The 23066-nt window shown below is 39.6% G+C and overlaps 1 protein-coding gene across 4 annotated transcripts in view; it reads left to right on the top strand.

Moving 5' to 3' along the window:
• Positions 1–23066, top strand: part of PDGFD (platelet derived growth factor D) — a 269444-nt gene that overhangs the window by 220860 nt on the left and 25518 nt on the right. For all 4 annotated transcript variants that reach the window (XM_081545892.1, XM_081545895.1, XM_081545894.1 and 1 more), the window contains 2 exons: positions 11662–11724; positions 19688–19886. In XM_081545892.1, the coding sequence (XP_081402018.1) occupies positions 11662–11724; positions 19688–19886 (262 nt within the window). The remainder of the gene's footprint in view (positions 1–11661; positions 11725–19687; positions 19887–23066) is intronic.

Below are 23066 nucleotides of genomic sequence, written 5' to 3' on the forward strand. Positions count from 1 at the left end.
TGCGAAGAGTTGACTCATTGGAAAAGACCCTGATGCTGGGAAAGACTGAAGACGGGAGGAGAAGGGGACGACAGAGGATGAGATGGCTGGATGGCATCACCGACTCGATGGACATGGGTTTGGGTGGACTCAGGTAGTTGGTGATGGACAAGGAGGCCTGCCGTGCTGTGGTTCATGGGGTCGCAAAGAGTCGGACACGACTGAGCAATTGAACTGAACTGAACTGAACTGCCAGATAATTAATCATAGAATTTTCTTAATACTAAACAATTTTATTGTGTTTATAAGAGCTAATCACAAAATTTAAATCTGCACTAGCTTTTCAGCAACACATTGTAGAGAGACCTCTGGCAATACTTTTCAAGATGTAAATTAAATGCTCATGTATCTTTGTATATATCAAACACAATGAAAGCTACTAGCACGGTTGCATTTTGCAATTTTCAATTTTCTGTTCAGCCCTTTGCTGAGATGTCCTTGTTTGGCAAACAAAGGCTTTAGCCATTTAATTCCTCTGTCTCTCCTCTCCAGGATCCTCATGTTTTCCTCAACATAATTATTGTATACAGACAATGATTGCTGGTTGTTCATCCTTTTTCTATTAGAATAGACCCCCATCTCTCTGTCTGCAAACACAGATCAGACTTTCTGTAATTCTCAAGACGACTCTCATGACAACCTTCAAATTGATGATCTCTTTTCTACTTGTCAGAGGAACTTTCTTCTTTGCCCATCAGACTGATGTTTGCTCAGTCATTGCTTGTCCTGTTGAGAACAGCTTCCCAGACTAAATTCCATCTGAAGAAATCAGAAACTAACAAGTATAAAAAGTTTCTTATAAGAATAAAAGTGAACTTAAAAAAAAATTTTGACATTAGCATTAAAAATACATGGATGACAGAAAACAGCAAAATTCTGTAAAGCAATTATCCTTCAGTAAAAAATAAATCAATTAAAAAATTAAAAAATAAAATAAAAAGCTAAAAAAATACATGGATGAATCCTAGGAGTTTTAAATTAAAACATTGTACATACTTTATCATCAATAATGATAAATGAAAAGGTGATAAAATTAATTCTTAAGCCAGTGGAAATCTGCAAGTGTGTCTTACCTACAAGGACGAGTTTTTTTATTAAAGATATATTTGTTTTATTAAATATATATCTTATATTTCCAATAATAGATGATTCATGCCATGGCTTCTTATAGCTCTAATAACATATGTTATTAAATTTCACAGGAAAATTCTCTAACTTTGAAACATGCTCTTTGCTGCTAAGTCGCTTCAGTCGTGTCCGACTCTGTGCGACCCCATAGACGGCAGCCCACCAGGCTCCCCCGTCCCTGGGGTTCTCCAGGCAAGAACACTGGAGTGGGTTGCCATTTCCTTCTCCAATGCACGAAAGTGAAAAGTGAAAGTGAAGTCGCTCAGTCGTGTCCGACTCTTCACGACCCCATGGACTGCAGCCTACCAGGCTCCTCCATCCATGGGATTTTCCAGGCAAGAGTACTGGAGTGGGGTGCCATTGCCTTCTCCAAAGCTCTTTGATTCTTTGATTCTTATTAATTATTGATAATTGAACTCTTGATATCCTTATGTTAAATGTTGTTGCCAATAAAAGCAGGCCTCAAGCCAAGGATTTTCACTTAATACTTGTAAAAGAGCTGGTTTGATGATGAGCATATAATGAATTATACTTGTAAAGATTTGGTTGGACCACAGAGTTTGATTGAGCCTAAGAGTTTTCAGTACTTGCTTTATTCTATTCCTATAGACATTAAGACACCAGTGTATCATTTCCACATGTATCACTTGGATTACATGCCAGAGATCCATGTACTGGAGCATCAAGGTCTTTGTTTTAAATGGTCTCACCTGTAGAGTGGCCCTAAGACTCAGGGCTCCAAGTTTAGCATTATTTGCATTTCCTTCAGCGGGTCCTAAACTGAGGAGAGTGTCATGAAATGAAGAATACACTAAAGGAATAAATGTTGTAATATGTTTGCTCATTATTGTTTTCTGAATCATGACAAATCCCTCTATATTTCTTATACATTTCAAAAGAAACACTTTTAAGCGTTAGTTCAGTCAAAAAGCACAGACACAATTAGGAGAGATATTTCTTTAATGTTTGCTTGTGTGGAGTGAATATAAAACAGCAAACAGAAGAAACATTTGTTTTTTTTTTAATTAGGGAAATGCCTTTTAAAGCTTTTCTAAAATAAATCATCCTTTGTAAGTTAAAGCTTGTTTTGGTTGAATGCTTTTTTAAAAACCGCACATAACGGCATATATTTTAAAAGATGGTGGAGGACAACCTCTGAGCAATGAACAGTTCATGGCTCATCTGCTCACGTACAGCATAATCACCTAGGATAAAAATGAGCAGCCATCCTCTGAGAGTTCCAGAAACAGGTGGTACAAATAATCATCCCAAATGTTTGGAACACTGTCCTACCAACCAGATTCAAAAGACAAGTGTCCCAGCTCTGCTATAAAGGAACAGGAGAAGGATTCTTTTGCACATCCAGTGTAGACATTCAATGAATAAATGTGTGCAGGCTTGCCTTGGTGGAGAAATGAGTAGGTTATTTACTTAGCTTGTGATACACCACCTGCCCTGTGGGATGAGCTCAAGGTGAGTGATGCCAAGTAAGGGTTACCTGGAGATATCTTTTCTGGAAATGGAAATTTCCATTCATATTGTAGTCTTGAAATACAGAAGATTAATATTGAAACCATTCATTACTTATAATGCTGTTTTGTCCCCAGCTGTATTTGCTTTCAGCCTGTGTGTAAACTGTCTGCAAATAGAGCCAGAAAAATGTCTGTCTGACCCTGAACTGATTTCATATTTCTGTGGCTGTTTTTAAATACTGCATGTTTCTGACAAACAACAAGGTCCTATTGTATAGCACAGGGAGCTATAGTCAATATCCTGTAATAAAACATAACGGAAAGGAAAAATAAATGAATAAAAAAGCGAAAACAACCAAAAAGTGAGATAAAATAAAATGGTACTGCTTGAAAAAAAATCTGCATATTTCTGTGACTGTTTTTAAAAACACTGAAGTTTGTGTTGCATTAGCCATGTTTTAGGTGCAACCAAATGTGATCATTCTAGAAGTCTTTGTTGTTTCGTCTTTGAGAAATTCTGTATTTAGTAACTTGTGAGAAACATTTCTATAAAAAAGGCTTTGATTTTCCACCCGGAGATACACGGGTGATACCACTCAGTCCAGGAGAATGGAGGCCCCACCCTCCAATCCACATTTTCTCCCCGCCGCTGCTCCGTCCCGGTGCAGTCAGATAATCTGCACAGGTTTCTAGCAAACTGCATTATATAGAACATGCTGTTTTTTAACCTTTTGATTTATGAGTTTAGTTTATTTTAAGGATATTAACTTTTTATCTGTTGTATCTGCTACCGGTATGTTTGCTAGTTGTCATTGTGCTTTCAATTCTGTTTTTGGTATTTGGGGGATTTATTCAATGATTTGTATATGTAAGGTGTATCGGTTTTTACATTTTCTGACTTTAGCACACATACTTAGAAAGAACTCTTCCACACTACAATTATATAAGTATCTACCTGCATTTTATGTGGTACTTTAAGATTTTACTTTTATATACCTTCCCAACATTCTTGTCTGTAATGCTTTTCTCATCCAAGCCAAACCTTACATTCTAAGCTGCTTAAAAAGTGAAGATCTGAGAATCATATCTATGTTTTTAGAACTACTCCAAATAGTATAATGCAGAGTGAGGGAGTTTCATTTCAAAATGCCAAATAATGAGTTTCACTGCCAAAATATAATTAGGAACTATTTTAACGTGAGGACATGAACTGAGAGTAATTTGTTATAGTTTTAATGATATAAATTAATTCTCATTATATTAAGACAATGCTGATTAAGATGCCTATAATTATAGAATGATACATGTCATTATTTGGTGAATTGGAAAAAAAAAAGTGACTAAGAGATTGAGTAGCTTATTGAGTTCTAGTCCTGACTTCAGTAATACTCAGTTTGGGGTGATGGCCAATTCTGTTTCTCTTTGAGCATCAGTTTGCTTATCTCTCCCGTGAGGGCATTGGACTTCTAGATGACCTCAGTAAGGTACCCACAGAACCTAAGATTCCTACCTGTACTAAGGCAATAATGTAGCCAAAATATCAGCTTCTTTCTTCTAGGATCGAACATACCACTTTCAGGAGCATGAGCTAAGGAAATCAAAGGCTAAATTTGTCGTAACTTCTTGGAACAGTACTCTCTCCTCAGATGAATAGGCCGTGGCTTTTAAAGCACTTATCTAACTTTGCTGTAACAAAGAACAGAAATGTGTTTTTGTAAGCTGGACTGTTTTAATACATTTTCAATGATTGGTCACTGTTCTGTTTTAGCATTTCTTAAAGTAATGCTAAAGGTACTGCTCTGCTGAGAACACCCATAAAAAAAGGAGTTTGTCTTTAATTAGCCTGCAGCTTGGAAAGCTACCAGTCTCCCCAGGATGATATTAAAAACATGTAAGACGCTTGCTCCTTGGAAGAAAAGTTATGACCAACCTAGATAGCATATTAAAAATCAGAGACCTTACTTTGCCAACAAAGATTCGTCTAGTCAAAGCTATGGTTTTTCCAGTAGTCATGTATGGATGTGAGAGTTGGACTATAAAGAAAGCTGAGTGCCAAAGAATTGATGCTTTTGAACTGTGGTGTTGGAGGAGACTCTTGAGAGTCCCTTGGACTGCAAGGAGATCCAACCAATCCATCCTAAAGGAGATCAGTCCTGACTATTCATTGGAAGGACTGATGCTGAAGCTGAAACTCCAATACTTTGGCCACCAGATGCAAAGAACTGACTCATTGGAAAAGACCCTGATGCTGGGAAAAATTGAAGGTAGGAGGAGAAGGGGATGACAGAGGATGAGATGGTTGGATGGCATCACTGACTAGATGGACATGAGTTTGAGTATGCTCCAGGAGTTGGTGATGGACAGGGAAGCCTGGTGTGCTGCAGTCCGTGGGGCCGCAGAGTCGGACACGACTGAGCAACTGAACTGAACTGAACTGAACAAATAGTATGACATAGGCACCAACTGCTCAGAAAGGACCCTGGCTATTAAACTGTACATCTTCCTTAGCTTATGACAAGATTACATCTGATAAATCCATTGAAAATATCACATCAAAAACGCATTTAATACATCTCATCTACCAAACATCATAGCTTAACCTAGCCTGCCTTAAACATTTTCCAGAACACACATTAGCTTATGCTTGAGCAAAATCACCTAATACAAAGCCTATTTTCTAATAATAAAGTGTTGACTAGCTCATGAAATTTATTGAATACTGAAAGTGAGAAACAGAATGACCGTATGGGTCCAGAATGGTTGTAGTGTATCAATTGTTTACCCTCATGATCCTGTGCTTACTGGGAGAAAGTATCCTACCACATATTGCTAGCTAGAGAAAAGATCAAAATTCAAAATTTAAAGTGCAGTATTTTTTTACTGAATGTGTATCACTTTTGCAGCCTCATACAGTCAAACCATCTTAAGCACCGTCTGTCTTGCTTGCCTATCCTGGGGGGGTTAGGTAGCAGCTGAACATCTTTCCTGAATATACGCTGGAGACCAGAGCAACTGGAGTGTGTACCGAAATGAGCTAGGAACTTGGGGCAGAGTAGAGAGCAAGCAACAAGGTCCCTGTCATTCGGTAGCATACTTTCTAGTTGGGGAAAAAAGATAATCAGCAATTAACAAATATAAAAATCACTTCTGTTCGTCCTAAATGCTTTGAAGAAAATTAAGCAAGATAAGTGAACAGAGCAACCAAGAGTGGAAGTATTTTAAAGAGAGTGTTCAGAAGAGGTTCTCTAAATATCCGATACTTGAACAGAGAACTAAGTGTTGGAGAAAGAGCATCCCAGCCATCAACAAATTTAGACCCGAGGGGAGAAGAAGCTCGGTGTGTTATTTGAAAGACTGTGAGAAGGCCAGTGTAGCAGGGGAGGGGGCTGGTGAGAACTGTAGAACATCAAATCAGAGAAGACACCAGGAGATGCGGTAAGCAGCGGCCAGCTTTTATGAAACCAGATTCTCTGAGTGCAATGGAGAGCTGTTGCTTCTTTTTTAAACTGAAAACAGAGTGACTTGATTTACAGTTTAAAAAGATATCAATGAAATAGAATTGAGAACCAATAAACAAATCAATATTTGACAGTGGAATCAAGAATATTCAATATGAGAGAGAGAGTATTTTCAATAAATGATGTTGGGAAAACTAGACACTCAAATGCAAAAGAATGAAATTAGACCCCTATCTTATACTACTCACAAAAACTAACTAAAAATAGATTAAATACTTAAATTTAAGATCTGAAACCATAAAACTCCTAGAAGAAAACATAGGGAAAATGCTCCTGACATTGGTGTTAGCAGTGATTTTTTTAATATGACACCAAAACCAAAGGCATTATAAAAATAAGCAGTTAAACTATATCAAAATAAAAAAGATTCTACCCAGCAAAAGAAACAGCCAACAGAATGAAAAGGCAGCCTGCAGAATGGGAGAAAATATTTGCCTAACTACGCATCTGATAAGCAGTTAATATAAAAAATATATAAACAACTCATACAACTCAATAGCAAAAAAGAAAAGAAAAAGAATAATAATCAAATAATCTGATTTAAAGTGAGAATGGGACCTGAATAAACTTTTTTCCAAAGCATATAAATGGTCAATAGATACATGAAAAGATGCTTATTATCACTAGTCATCAGAGAAATGCAAATCAAAACCATGGTAAGATATCATCTACCACCTGGTAGGATGGCTATTATTAAAAAGATAAAAGGTAACAACTGTCACTGAGAATGTGGAAAAAAGAAAGCCCTAATGCACTTTTGATGGGAATGTAAATTGGTGCAGCCAGTATGGAAAACAGTATGGAAGTTCCTGAAAAATTAAAAATAGAACTACCATATGATCCAGGAATCCCACTTCTGTGTATACATCCAAAGGAAATGAAATCTCTATATTCAAGAAATATCTGCATTCCCACAGTCATTGCATTGTTCACAATAGCCAAGATATGGAAGCAACAGAAGTGTCCATTGATAGAGGAATGGATAAAGAAAATATGATGTATATTTAAATTATATATTATATGTTTGTTATATATATCATATGCATTTTACATTATGTTTATGTATTTTTTCAATCATAATAAGGAAATTCTGCATTTCTGACAACGTGGATGAACCTTGAGGACATTATCCTGTGTGAACTAAGTAATCAGACAGAAAAAAGACAAAAACTATATGATCCCACTTAATGTGGAATCATTTAGAAAAAAACAAAATTTATACAGAAACAAAGTAGAATGGTGGTTGCTGGGGGCAGAAGAATTGGGGAAAATGTGAGATATTGATAACACACATCTAGTAATAAGATTAGTAAGTTCTGGGGATCTAATACACAGCCTGCTGACTGCTGTATTATGTACTTGAAAGTTGCTAAGAGAGTATCTTAAATATTCTCACCACACACTCTCTCTCTCACACACACACTTGTAATTATGTGAATGATGGGCGTGTTAACCTTACTGTGGTAATTACTTCACAATATATACATATCAAATTGTCACATTATGTACTTTAAACTTATACAGCATTTTATGTCAACTATTTCTGGAACAAAAAGATAATTCCAGCTGCCTTATGTAATGCAGACTCTAAGGAGGAAGAAAGAAGCATGGAGAAAGTTAACAGGCAGTTGGGAGATTTACTGGTATCTTGGATTTGGGAGATTATGATGGAAGAAGTGAGAATTATCCTAGGAGTATAGACTTAGAAAGTAAAATTGCTATTTTCTTTCCCATGCCAAGATTCTCTTTTCAGGGCTAAAATTTGGAGGTTCTGTATTTTATTTTTATAAGGGATGTCATTCCCTTTTACAAGCTCATTTTAAATGTCATTCTCCTTATTTTATTTTAATACCAAAAGCATTTTGTATTGGGGTATAGACAGTTAACAGGGTTTCCCGGGTGGCTCAGATGGTTAAAAAATCCACCTGCAATGTGGAAGACCTGGGTTCGATCCCTGGGTTGGAAGATCCCCTGGAGGAGGGCATGACAACCCACTCCAGTATTCTTGCTGGAGAATCCCCAAGGACTACATTCCATGGGTCGCAAAGAGTTGGACACAACTGAGCAACTAAGCACATAGCCAATTAACAATGGTGTGGTATGCCAGAACAGCAAAGGGACTCAGCCATACACATACATACATACATACATGTATCCGCTCTCCCAAATGCCATTTATAAATAATGGCAAACTTTTGAAATAACATAAAAGAAAGTTGGTTTCTTTTAAATGTCTAATATTCATATTGCTAAGAGAAGATAAATTTATTGATACATTTTATATAGGACTTAATGAAGTCCTTTATCATTTGCTCCTATTAAAATTTCTAACTGGTAATCTATAGCCCAAATAGTGAAGAAGATAGTCTTCAATAAATGGTTCTGGGAAAACTAGATATTTAAATGTAAAAGAATGAAATTAGATTCCTATCTTTCTCTGCTTATAGAACCTGTGTGTGTGTATGTGCGTCTATGTGTGTGTTTGTGTTCGGTCGTGTCCAACTCTTTGTGGCCCCATGGACTGTAGCCCAGCAGGTTCCTCTGCCCATGGAATTTTCCAGGCAGGGTCTGGAGTGGGTTGCCATTTCCTACTCCAGGGGCTCTTCCTGACCCAAGGATCGAACCCACATCTCTTGCGTCTCCTGTATTGGCAGGCAGATTCTTTACCACTAGAGCCACTGTATAGAACCTACAGTAGAAGACTCTCCTTTTGGACTCCGTCCCATTTTCTTCCCCCAGGCATACAATTACACATGCTAGCTGCAATGATGTGAAAAATCACCGCACAGTTTTTTACTGAGGAATGGGCTCTGATGGTCCAATCATTCCCAGAAGATGGCTGTGTAATATAGAGCACACTGTCTGAGAATTGGTCTTCTAATATTGTAATTAAAATAAAGAGATTATCCTTCATATCCTTTTAGGATTTTAGATAATCCTAAGAGGTCTTTTCACTTCCAAAATTTTAAGATGGTTCCTCTTCTGATTTTCATAGGCTGTTGACACAGTCCATTGCTTATTTAGTTAATTACACAATGCTATATATGTCAACTGTTTTTCTGCTGATGATTTCCCAGTTTTATATCTCAAGTTCAGGATGCTCTCACAAGGTTTATTCTCATATAACAAATGGCTTCCTGAACATGTCTACCTGGATGTTATATCAGTACTACAAATAATTTATGTCCAACATGACTGATTCATTAGCTTTCCCCATCAGCTTGCTCCTTTTTCTGTATACTCTCCTCATATTGTTTAGGTTGCCTCTCTGATTGTCTTCTACTATGCTGCTGCTGCTGCTAAGTCGCTTCAGGCGAGTCTGACTCCGTGCGACCCCATAGACAGCAGCCCACCAGGCTCCCCTGTCCCTGGGATTCTCCAGGCAAGAATACTGGAGTGGGTTGCCATTTCCTTCTCCAGTGCACGAAAGTGAAAAGCGAAAGTGAAGTCGCTCAGTCGTGTCTGACTCTTCGCGACCCCATGGACTGCAGCCCACCAGGCTCCTCCGTCCATGGGATTTTCCAGGCAAGAGTATTGGAGTGGGGTGCCATCGCCTTCTCCTGTCTTCTACTATACCATTCTAGCAAATAACCATCTGCTTACTTCTCTACTTACCTGAGTCTACAAGACTCAGCTCGAGTTACCTTCTTATGCAAAATTTTTCTAAGCCCACTTCCTAGGCAAGAAGAATTTCTTACCGCCTGTGGTATCTTGATTAATATCAGAGCACCTGCCTGAGTTTGTTCACCTGTTTATTTCTTTGTCTACATTTTGAGCTCCTTGAGGGGAGTTATAGTTTCTTATTTCCTTGTGATTCTATGCTCAGTTTAGGATGTATCACATTAGATGATTACAAATATATCATGAATGAGTAAAAATGAAAATTCTCTCATCTGAGAATTGCTCATGTCCCATTTTTTAATCTGGAATATATTCTCACACTAATAGTATCTCCAAGACAGGGAGAAGCCATTGGCTTTCTTGCTTATTTTGACCTCTTTATCAGTTTATGAAGACTCATATAAATGTTTACCTTCATTTGTTTGCACCCATCCTTCCATGAGATATCAGTGTTCTGTCCATGTACATTCTGTCTTGCAGAGTGCAGAGACTTTTCTTTTTCCTCTTTTCCTTGAGATTGAGATTAGAATAATGATGCCCAGCCAGTTTTTAATAGATGTTCATTCCTGAACCCCACATTTGCCTTAGTACCCTCTGGAAAACAATTAAAATTTCTTCTATGTAGACATTTATATATAAACCAATTTTATCATCAGCAGTTAGCAAATACACTTCCAGCTCTTCAAAATGTTAATGAAATTTAGACATGATTCTTAGCTCTCATTCAATAAGCATACTTGGGTGAATAAGCTGTCAAATTTGAGTGGCTGAATTTTTCTCAGCATCGTCCTACTCCCTGATCAGGCTAGAAGAAATTAACCAAAGTGATTTATTTTAGCAGTGTCAAGAAATCGCGTGTGACTTGTGAAAATGATAAGAGTCAGCTTTCCTTCCCATTATGTTTTTAAAACTTACAGATACTGGAATAATTAACAGACAAATCAGAAAGAACTTTGCCTTATAAGAGAAGTTTCTTTCTCTGAGGTCACAAATCCTTTAAGACTTTGAGTCTGCTCTTCACTTTCTTTCCTTGAGTGGGTAGTGCTTTGTCACTCCCACAGCCATTTTCTTCCTCCTGCAAGTCTTCCTGACATTTCTTGATAGAGTCAGGAATAGCATTTTGTCAGTTAATTTATCTTTAAAAGATCACAGATTATCACAGACTAGCTCGGCAGAAATGAACGTGATACAGAACGTAGTTCAAACCAAGTAAACATTAATACTGATAATAATTATTATTAATCTTTATTAGGCTCTAGTTATAATTACATAATTGATGCAGTCAGTCCTCAAAATGGCCCTGATATTTAAGCATCCTATGTCAGCCTTTTACAGGGACTTCCCAGGCAGCTCAGTGGTAAAGAATCTGCCTGCCAATGCAGGAGATGTTGGTTTCATCCCTGGGTTAGGAAAATCCCCTGAAGGAGGCAATGGCAACGCACTCTAGTATTCCTGCCTGGAGAATCCCCATGGACAGAGGAGCCTGGCGGGTTACAGTCCACGGGGTTGCAAAGAGTCAGACATGACTGAGCGTAGCACCACATGTCACAATGTAAAAGCACATTCCTTTTGCAGAGAGGAAGAGAAGGATTGGAGAGGAGGCCATGTGGCCAATGGATGACTGAGTTAAAATTCGAACTCCTGTCCTCACATTTTTCACCAGTGTTTATAAGAATATGTGAGTGCAATTGTCCATGTCTTAAATGACAAGGGCTCTTGAGGAGAGGTGCTTAAGGCAGATGGTGATCTGTTCAGCAGGCGTGTAGCCTGTATTCCCATTGTCACATAGTTGGAAGAAGATTCAGATGGCTGAGATGAAACTGTGCATGTAATGAGTTGAACAGGGATTTGCCTGACTCGCTTGGATTTTTCTTTGCCTTCTAGGAAGATTTCCAACCTGCAGCAGCCTCGGAGACCAATTGGGAGTCAGTCACAAGCTCTATCTCAGTAAGTAATTTATTTTTCTGTTGCCTGCAAAAACAACGGATGGAGTAGTAGCTAAGGTCACTCCTGGGATGACTTCAGCCGCATGAAGGATCTATGGCTTGATCCAAAGCCAGATTTCAAGCACAATGTGTTCTTCCATTTCTTTTAGGTTACAGTAGGCTATGTCAGATGCCCTTTTGCCTTCTCTTTCAGAAAGGTTTCCAGGAAATGTCAGTACCCATTGTAGGAACACGGGAGACAACGACTTAAGTATTTATGAGTTTCAAAGCAGAACATTCCAACTAAAGGACTATCCAGACATCTAAAATATATGAAACAGGTCCAGGGCCCGAGCTCAAGTCGGGAATTTTAAAATAGTTTTTTGACTATTCCAGGGGAAGCTGTTAACCTTTGCATTTTCAATGGTCTTTTCATATGTGAAAAAGCTCCAGGGTTAATCGCAAGATCAAACTTAAGTGCAAGCCAGGCTTGGGTTCTGTGTGTCTTAGCAATAAAACATAACTCACCCTGAAACTTAAAATGGTTCGTGCTCCATTTATTTTCCTCCAAATTTAGTCATTTCTCAGTATTCTGTCTACTTATCTACTTTGTACAGAAAGAGCAGGTTTTGTTTTCACCAGTCCTGTGGGTAGCACTTGTGTAGCAATAAACTAAAATATGATAAATGCAGTTGTTCATTATAAGATTAAGAGCCTGGAGAAAACTTGGCTATGGTTCTAAAGTCTGTTAGTGTGACTGAGTCAACGTTGATTTTGTTTTATTTTTCCCTGAAGTGATAGTCTATCTTTTGTTCTTGGGGGGAGTTTTAAAAAATATCCTGAGATGCCAGGATTTCCTCATCTATGGATGCTGTGACTCTTTAATTCACTGAGTGTGGCTGCAGGACTAGAACAGGATCTGATGGAGATCAGGGAGGTCTCTAATGGTGATTTTACAAAAACGTTGCTCATCTCTGACCACTGAGAATGCATTCTCTGAAGCTAGCTGAGTATAGGCAATTATTGTCAGGTAAGATAAAATTAAAATAATGCTGGGGTACTGGGGAGCTAAGAGGCTAGGCAGGAGGTGTGGGCCGTTAGCGGCTGAGGCTGACAGTTTAAGGTACATGCCTGTGGCAGCTTTTCCACCAGGACCCAGGGTTCTGTTCTGTCAGGAGATCCTCTGGCTTCTCAAGTATCTTATGCATGATACCTCAGGGTTGTCTCATCATTCCTTGCCCCAAGGGCAGAAATTAATACACTTAAAGGCCCCTTCTAATACAGGATAGTCCGGTTCAGTTCAGTTCAGTTGCTCAGTCCTGTCCGACTCTTTGCGACCCCATGGACTGCAGCATGCCAGGCCTCCCTGTCCACCACCAACTCCCTGAGTCTACCCAAACCCATGTCCATCGAGTCGCTGATGCCATCCAGCCATCTCATCCTCTGTCGTCCCCTTTTCCTCCTGCCCCCAATCCTTCCCAGCATCAGGGTCTTTTCCAGTGAGTCAGCTCTTCACATCAGGTGGCCAAAGTATTGGAGTTTCAGCTTCAACATCAGTCCTTCCAATGAACACCCAGGACTGATCTCCTTTAGGATGGACTGGTTGGATCTCCTTGCAGTCCAAGGGACTCTCAAGAGTCTTCTTCAACACCACAGTTCAAAAGCATCAATTCTTTAGCGCTCAGCTTTCTTTATAGTCCAACTCTCACATCCATACATGACCACTGGAAAAACCATAGCCTTGACTAGACGGACCTTTGCTGGCAAAGTAACGTCTCTGCTTTTTAATATGCTATCTAGGTTGCTCATAACTTTCCTCCCAAGGAGTAAGTGTCTTAATTTCATGGCTGCAGTCACCATTTGCAGTGATTTTGGAGCCCCAGAAAATAAAATCTGACACTGTTTCCTCATCTATCTGCCATGAAGTGATGGGACCAGATGCCATGATCTTAGTTTTCTGAATGTTGAGCTTTAAGCCAACTTTTTCACTCTTCTCTTTCACTTTCATCAAGAAGCTCTTTAGTTCTTCTTCACTTTCTGCCATAACGGTGGTGTCATCTGCATATTTGAGGTTATGGATATTTCTCCCGGCAATCTTGATTCCAGCTTGTGCTTCCTCTAGCCCAGCGTTTCTCATGATGTACTCTGCATATAAGTTAAATAAGCAGGGTGACAATATGCAGCCTTGATGTACTCCTTTTTCCTATTTGGAACCAGTCTGTTGTTCCATGTCCAGTTCTAACTGTTGCTTCCTAACCTGAATACAGGTTTCTCAAGAGACAGGTCAGGTGGTCTTGTATTCCCATCTCTTTCAGAATTTTCCACAGTTTATTGTGATCCACACAGTCAAAGGCTTTGGCATAATCAATAAAGCAGAAATAGATGTTTTTCTGGTACTCTCTTGCTTTTTCGATGATCCAGCAAATGCTGGCAATTTGATCTCTGGTTCCTCTGCCTTTTCTAAAACCAGCTTGAAGAGAAGGATTGTGCCATCCGTTTGGTGCATCTATGCAAGCTCAGCCTTATGTCTGAATCCACTGGAAACTCTTCCAGATTGAGTTCTAAGTCCAGATTCTGCTGAGTCCTCTTGGAGACAAGGGAGACCTCATTCTTTTCTCAGCATTCTGATTTTCAAGAACCTTCTGAAGCAGGAGCAAAAGCCCTTGGATCTCCCATTAACTTCTATGTAAACCATTCTTTGTTTCTGTTGAGACTGGTTTACAGTTTTCAGAACATGTTTTTTACAAATTTTTATCATTTTAAAGTAATTTAGTTGGATTTTTATGAACATATAACAAAATCTGAATGAGATCAAATTTATAGTGCCATTGAAAGAAGCACAATCAACTAGTATTTCTTTCAAAAATAGTTTTGAAATAATTGCCTCAGAAACAAAAATATTCTCCTTTGTTGATTAGGTCATCTAGTCAGTCATAAATATTTTCTTAACCATCACTAGTGTGTTAGTTGCTCAGTCATGTCTGACTCTTTGTGACCCCATGGACTGTAGCCCACCAGGCTCCTCTGTCCATGGGATTCTCCAGGCAACAATACTGGAGTGGGTAGCCATTCTCTTCTCCAGGGGATCTTCCCAACCCAGGGATCAAACTCAGGTCTCCTGCATTGCAGATTCTTTATCATCTGAGCCACCAGAGAATCCCCAACCATCATTAATATTTCAAGTCAAAACTTGAAAAGAGCAGCAAAACTCATACACAAGGTCACTTTTACATTGTACCTATAGTTTGTACTTGCTCTTCAAACTAATATTAGAAGAGCTTAGATTCCCTCCTCATCCTCAGGGGCACCTCCACAGCTTTCTCTTGGAGAGACATTTGAATACACACTACACCTTAGGTACTGTTAAGACTAAGCCCAGGAAGCTCCTTGCCAGCAGGTCCCCAGAATCATTTTGGTAGCTTTGCTTACAGTTGAATGGCTTGATTGACGTACCTGCTTTTGTCCCAAAAAAGAGGGGAAAATATAATTTAAAAGCTTTCATACGCTGTCATGCAGCTGACTTTGGCCAGCTCATTTTGATTTTGTGGATCTTAGACCACATTATTGTGACACAAAGCTAATTGTAAATCATGTGGTCAGCAAGAGCCAAGTAGACTGTAGATCCAGATGATACAAAGTTGAGTGGGTACTTGGACTTGTGTTACTGAATCATAAATTTAGCTGCCTTGAGCATAGTGTACCAAGAGGGTTATGAGAGACAGAAGTAATGTGCTTTAATCAGGGTTCAGCTTCTATGAGCCGCGCACACACATACACAAACACAAACACAAATACACTCCTAGATTAGAGAGCTAGACTGGTACTTTCACCAATCTATCTACTATCTCACACTTTACACTCCAAACCCCATCTGCCACTTACTCCCTTTCCTTACAGGGTGTATTTGAATTACAACAAATTATAACAATAGTAGGTATGCTTTTTTAAAACCTCTTAACAATATTTCATAGGAATATTGCATAGGACAATATTGCACAGGAATGTGGAATGTTACATCCATGAGTCAAGGCAAATTGGAAGTGGTCAAACAGGAGATGGCAAGAGTGGACATCAACATTTTAGGAAGTAGTGAACTAAAATGGACTGGAATGGATGAATTTAACTCAGATGACCATTATATCTACTACTGTGGGCAAGAATCCCTTAGAAGAAATGGAGTAGCCCCCATAGTCAACAAAAGACTTGAAATGCAGTACTTAGGTGCAACTCAAAAATGACAGAATGATTTCTGTTGGTTTCCAAGGCAAACCATTCAATATCACTGTAATCCAAGTCTATGCCCCAACCAGTAATGCTGAAAAAGCTGATGTTGACTGGTTCTATGAAGAACTACAAGACCTTCTAGAACTAACACCCCCAAAAGATGTCCTTTTCATTATAGGGGACGGGAATGCAAATGTAGGTAGTCAAGAGATACCTGGAGTAACAGGCAAATTTGGCCTTGGAGTACAAAATGAAGCAGGGCAAAGGCTAATAGAGTTTTGCAAGAGAACTCACTGGTAATATCAAACACCCTCTTCCAACAACACAGGATAAGACTTACACATGGACATTACCAGATGATCAATACTGAAATCAGATTGATTATATTCTTTGTAGCCAAAGATGGAGAAGCTCTATACAGTCAGCAAAAACATGACCAGGAGCTGAATGTGGCTCAGATCATGAACTCTGTATTGCAAAGTTCAGACTTAAATTGAAGAAAGTAGGGAAAACCACTAGACCATTCAGGCATGCCCTAAATCAAATCCCTTATGATTATAAGGGTGAAGTGACAAACAGATTCAAGGGATTAGATCTGATAGAGTGTCTGAAGAACTATGGACAGAGGTTCGTGACATTGTAGAGGAAGCAGTGATCAATACCATCTCCAAGAAAAATAAATGCAAAAAGGCAACATGGTTGTCTGAGGAGTCTGTACAAATAGCTGAGTAAAGAAGAGAAGCTAAAGGCAAAGGAGAAAAGAACAGATATACCCACTTGAATTCCAAAGAATAGCAAGGAGAGATAAGAAAGTCTTCCTCAGCGAACAATGCAAAGAAATAGAGGAAAACAATAGAATAGGAAAGACTAGAGATCTCTTCAAGAAAATTAGATATACCAAGGGAACATTTCATGCAAAGATGGGCCCAATAAAGGACAGAAAGAGTATGAACCTAACAGAAGCAGAAGATACTAAGAAGAAGTGGCAAGAATACACAGAAGAACTGTACAAAAAAGATCTTCATGACCCAGATAACCACAATGGAGTGATCACTCACCTAGAGCCAGATATCCTGGAGTGCGAAGTCAAATGGGCCTTAGGAAGCATCACTACAAACAAAGCTAGTGGAGGTGATGGAATTCCAGTTGAGCTATTTCAAATCCTGAAAGATGATGCTATGAAAGTGCTGCACTCAATATGCCAGCAAATTTGAAATACTGAGCAGTGGCCACAGGACTGGAAAAGGTCAGTTTTCATTCCAATCCCAAAGAAAGGCAATGCCAAAGAATGTTCAAACTACCACACAATTGCACTCATCTCACACGCTAGTAAAGTAATGCTCAAAATTCTCCAAGCCAGGCTTCAACAATACATGAACTGTGAACTTCCAGGTGTTCAATCTGGATTTAGAAAAGGCAGAGGAGCCAGAGATGAAATTGCCAACATCTGTTGCATTATCAAAAAAGCAAGAGAGTTCCAAAAAGACATCTATTTCTGCTTTGTTGACTATGCCAATGCCTTTGACTGTGTGGATCACAATAAACTATGGAAAATTCTGAAAGAGATGGGAATACCAGACCACATTATCTGCCTCCTGAGAAATCTGTATGCAGGGAAAGAACCATCAGTTAGAACTGCACATGGAACAACAGCCTGGTTCCAAATTGGGAAAGGAATACATCAAAGCTGTATATTGTCACCCTGCTTATTTAACTTATATGCAGAGTACATCATGAGAAACGCTAGGCTGGAAGAAACACAAGCTAGCATCAAGGTTGTCAAGAGAAATATCAATAACCTCAGATATACAGATGATACCACTCTTATGGCAGAAAGCCAAGAAGAACTAAAGAGCTTCTTGATGAAAGTGAAAGAGGAGAATGAAAAAGTTGGCTTAAAGCTCAACATTCAGAAAACTAAGATCATGATGTCTAGTCCCATCACTTAATGGCAAGTAGATGGGAAAGCAATGGAAACAGTGAGAGACTTTATTTTGGGAGCTCCAAAATCACTGCAAATGGTGACTGCAGCCATGAGATTAAAAGACGCTTGCTCCTTAGAAGAAAGGCTATGACAAACCTAGACAGCATATTAAAAAGCAGAGACATTACTTTGTCAACAAATGCCCATCTAGTCAAAGCTGTCATTTTTCCAGTAGTCATGTATGGATGTGAGAGTTAGACTATAGAGAAAGCTCAGCGCCGAAGAACTGATGCTTTTGAACTGTGGTGTTGGAGAAGACTCTTGAGAGTCCCTTGGACTGCAAGGAGATCCAACCAGTCCATCCTAAAGGAAATCAGTCCTGAACAGTCATTGGAAGGACTGATGCTGAAGCTGAAATTCCAAGAGTTTGGCCCTGATGTGAAGAGCTGACTCATTTGAAAAGACCCTGATGCTGGGAAAGACTGAAGGTGGGATGAGACGGGGACGACAGAGGATGAGTTGGTTGGATGGCATCACACTCAACGGACATGAGTTTGAGCAAGCTCCGGGAGATGGTGATGAACAGGGAAGCCTGGCATGCTTTAGTCCGTGGGGTTGAGAAGAGTCAGACATGACTGAGTGACTGAACTAAACTGAAAACCTCTTAATTTTTCTAAAAGCTGACAGTTCCCCCAAGAGTAAGTGTAACTTTGGGGATCTTTGGATCTTGATTTGTTAAAAAGCATTCACCTGAAAGTCTGAAAATAATTGTGAGCTTTGCTCTCTGGGACTCTATAATGCATATGCATATTATTTCTCATTAGGAATGCAGCTTAAGTTTCAGAAATGTTAGTTTTCATTAATTTTTATTTTCCTATAGAGATATACTTGCCCTTGGGGGATATTATTTGTTTAGCAGTTTCTTTAAAGACATTTATAATACATTGGTGACTATGTGCTTTCCATTCCCTTGATAATGGGTCATGAATTTTTACAGAGATGTTTGACTCATGGCTCATTTACCTCTAGATTGTACAAGGGTTAGTGAAGTAAATGCTTAGAAACTTATATGGGAATATATTCCATGGCAAAATGCATAATCCCTTCCAGACTTTCTATGATGTTGCATTCCGCACTTAAAGAATATTCCTGAGAATGTTTTAATGGCCACACGGATCCTTAGCAATTATAGCACTTAAAATGCACACACACACACACAATGCATATACACACACATACACACCCAAGTGAATCTTCCAGTCTTAAGTCAAGGGAGCCAGTTTCATGTCTTATTATTCTGGTTGACAATAAGCTGCTTAAAGTACCAAATTTTATCAATATGTTTCCAGAGTAAATTGAAACACTGCTCAGAGAATGTCTTTTGTGCTAAGTGATCTATAAGGAGGGGGCATTGAGGCTAAGCAAGGGAGAATGAAATAGATTACTCATGGTTTGCATGGAAGATGAAAAGAGTTCATAATTTACCTATTACCATTATTTGTTGATATGGATATAGTGATCTGGGACTTTGAACCAAGAAATTTAATGACTTCTTTTGATATTTCCATTTATCTGGTATCATTTTTAATTATTAAAGTTCAGGTGACCTGAGTATTTTATGATCTTCCTGTTTTTGATTTGCAATAAAGCAAATGACTATGATTTAGCAATTAATTATTTAGGAATATGGCAAGACTATGGCATAGGGACTTAGCATGATATTTATATACGTGATGTCTTATAATCGAGAGTCTGTATTCCTTCCATAAGGTTGTGTGACTTGTATTTCATAGCAATGCACTTCTTCTGAGTACACTGAGCTGTATGTCACTCTTAGGGGGTATCCTATCACTCTCCATCAGTAACGGACCCCACTCTCACTGCGGATGCTCTGGACAAAACAGTTGCAGAATTTGATACTGTGGAAGAGCTGCTCAAGCACTTCAATCCAGAATCATGGCAAGAAGATCTTGAGAATCTATATTTGGATACCCCTCAGCATCGAGGCAGATCGTATCATGACAGGAAGTCAAAAGGTAAGAAACAGATATGGTTCTTCATAAGCAGATACAAGTGCTAATAGTAACAAGTTAGAATTTGCAATGCAATATATTTAATACACTTAAATCAGATGAGTACTGTTAGCCCATTATTATATATCCTTTCACAGCACTGTCAAATGATATTCTGTGTTTTACCCAAACTGTGTTGTCTGTGTGGGACTAAGAAAGACTTGAGTCAGTCAAAGTTTGGAGCTAGAAAAGACCTTCTAAAATCATCTGGATCAACTTTGTGCTTCTTGGCAAACAAGGCATTATTAGTCCCACCATAAATAGTAGAGGTGACCAAAGTCAGGGGAGCTGAAGAACCCTTCAATGGCTGCATGGAAATGGAGAGGAGAGGAGAATCCTGGTCTCTTGCCTCCAATGGCAGTGTGGGTGTAACAGCCCTCTGTGTCTCTCTGATGGATGTGAGTGCTGGATTAGCCCAGGACTCAGTCAGTGTTCGCAGGAGAGGCTCCTGGTAAAGCAGTGGTCAAAACTCTGGAAGATTCCAACTCTACTCATTCAGTGTCCATTCAAAAAAAATTTGTAAAGTCCTACCATAGTCTTGGCATCCTTGGTAGTTCATAGGATGTAAAGGTCCCAAGAAAGAAACAAAGATCTGGGATATTTTGTCCAAGTGTGAGGGCATACATTCAGTTGGAAGGTTCAGAAAAAAACAGTGAAGGGAGAAGAAGAGAATATTCAGGCAGAGTCAAAACATCAAGAGTTAAAACCATAATACCTAAACTCTTAAAAAATAGGATGCTGCATCTGGGTGATATGATTTTAGGATGTGAGTGTTTATTTGAATGTTTAACTCAAATTAATAGAGAAATCATCACCTCTTATTGAATAAAAGTATAGTCTGTTACGTTCTTGCTTCATTTGATAAGATTTGTTATTCACATTTTCTCTGGAAGTCTTGTAAGGCTGACTTGCATCACAAATGTAAAGGTGTTTAGTACAGTACAGCCTATTTCTTGTGCTTTGTAATAACAGAGGTACTTTAAGGAGAAGGGACAGGCTGCCCACCCCAGTATTCTTGGGCTTCCCTGGTGGGTCAGATGGTAAAGAATCTGCCTACAATGTGGGAGACCTGAGTTCGATCCCTGGGTTGGGAAGATCCCCTGGAGAAGGGAATGGCTACCCACTCCAGTATTCTGTCCTGGAGAATTCCATGGACAGAGGAGCCTGGCAGGCTACAGTCCATGGGGTGGCAAAGAGTCAACCATGACTGAGCCACGTTCACTTTCAGGAATTGTGAACCCGGGCCCTTTTACAGATAATGTTTGCGTTGGTAAGGGCAATCTGTCAACATGTAGGCTGAAATGACTAATTAGTTAACTCCTGCCTGAGTCTGCTACTTATGGCTTAGGCCATAATCTTACATACTTAAATTGCACAGCTAAGTGGGGACAACAGAATCACTGGTGGCCCTGATGTTATGGAGATATGCCGCACACCTGTGTGAGTGCTAAGTCACTTTAGTCACGTCCGACTCTTTGTGACGCTATGGACTGTAGCCTACCAGGCTCCTCTGTCCATGAGATTCTCTAGGCAAGAATCCTGCAATGAGCTGCTATTTCCTTCTCCAGGGGATCTTTCCGACCCAGGGATGGAACCCGAGTCTGCTGTGCCTCCTGCATTGACAGGCAGGTTCTTTACCACTAGCGCCACCTAGGATGCCGCATGCAGGACAGTGTAACTCTCAAATCAAATTTCCTCAGCCCTCACATTGTATCCAACTCCAAAAAGAAAATGCTTTTTTATAAGGCATTGCTGTCTTTGGATCTCTACTAGGTCAACTTGAAAGAAAATAAAATATGCATAATGCTTTGAGAACCCCAGAAAAAAAAATATTAAAATGGTATTGGACAAAGAAATGATAAAACCTATGTCTTCAAGTATCTTAACCATGACAGCTATTTGAGGGTCAGCCCTACCTGACACCTATTTTTTTGAAATACTAAAATTTGAAAATCACCTAAATTCATTACTTACTTTCCCCCAGATATTATGTTGAATTAGAGGCAAGGCATCTTGGTTCAAATCCTAAACCTGCCACTTACAAGTTTTGTGATTATTTTCAGCTAATCACTGATTGCTCCTGAGCCTCAGTTTCCTCACTGGCAGTGTGGGTATGATAATACCTACTTTCAGGAATTGTTAGAGGTGCCACCCAAAGCACCTGACACATAGTGCTTGCTCAAGAGACGTTAGCTAGCTGTAGTTACTGAGATCTCTGAAATGACTGCATTCACTTCCTTGATGGAGCCTTCACTGTCTCTTGTCATCTCTCTGCGAAGCCCACCACTCCAGACTTCTCAAGTTTGAAGTACTTGAGATGCCACAGCATTTGTTTGTCCTTCTAGTGCATTGCTGTTGTATCTCTGTATCTTCTCTAAGGGGGCTTCCCTGGTGACTCAGATGGTAAAAATAATCTGCCTGCAATGCAGGAGACCTGGGTTTTATCCCTCGGTCGGGAAGGTTCCCTGAAGAAGGGAATGGCAACCCACTCCAGTATTCTTGCCTGGGGAATTTCATGGACAGAGGAGCCTCGAGGGCTACAGTCCATGGGGTCGCAAAGAGTTAGATACGACTGAGCCATGTGAGATCCTAGGACGTAAGTGTTTCAACTGTGGCTGTATATTAAGTCACCTGGGGAGCTTTAACGAACTACAGGTACCTAGGGCTGTCCCAGTCACACAGACTCAGAAACTCTGAGGGTGAGCCTGGGGCATTGATATTATTTTATGGCTCCTAGGAGATTGAGAAGATCCCCTGGAGAAGGGAAAGGCTACCCACTTCTGGCCTGGAGAATTCCATGGACTATAGTCCATGGGGTCTCAAAGAGTCAGACATGACTGAGCGACTTTCACTTTCAGGAGATTGAGACCGATCCTTAGAGGCAGTCAGAGTGCAGGGATTGTTCATCCTCTGTCTTCAGTAAACTGGTACAATCTCTGACACATTGGAAAAGACCCTGATGATGGGAAAGATTGAGAGCAGGAGAAGAAGGGGGTGACAGAGGACAAGATGGTTGGATGGCATCACCGATTTAATGAACATGAGTTTGAGCAAACTCTGGGAAATAGTACCGAGGACAGCGAAGCGTGATGTGCTGCAGTCCGTGGGCTTGCAAAGAGTCAGACATGACTTACTGACAACAAC

The sequence above is a fragment of the Giraffa tippelskirchi genome, chromosome 11 (assembly GCF_054371585.1).
Source record: "Giraffa tippelskirchi isolate mGirTip1 chromosome 11, T2T-mGirTip1v1.2.pri, whole genome shotgun sequence".
In the NCBI taxonomy this organism is placed as follows: Eukaryota; Metazoa; Chordata; class Mammalia; order Artiodactyla; family Giraffidae; genus Giraffa; species Giraffa tippelskirchi.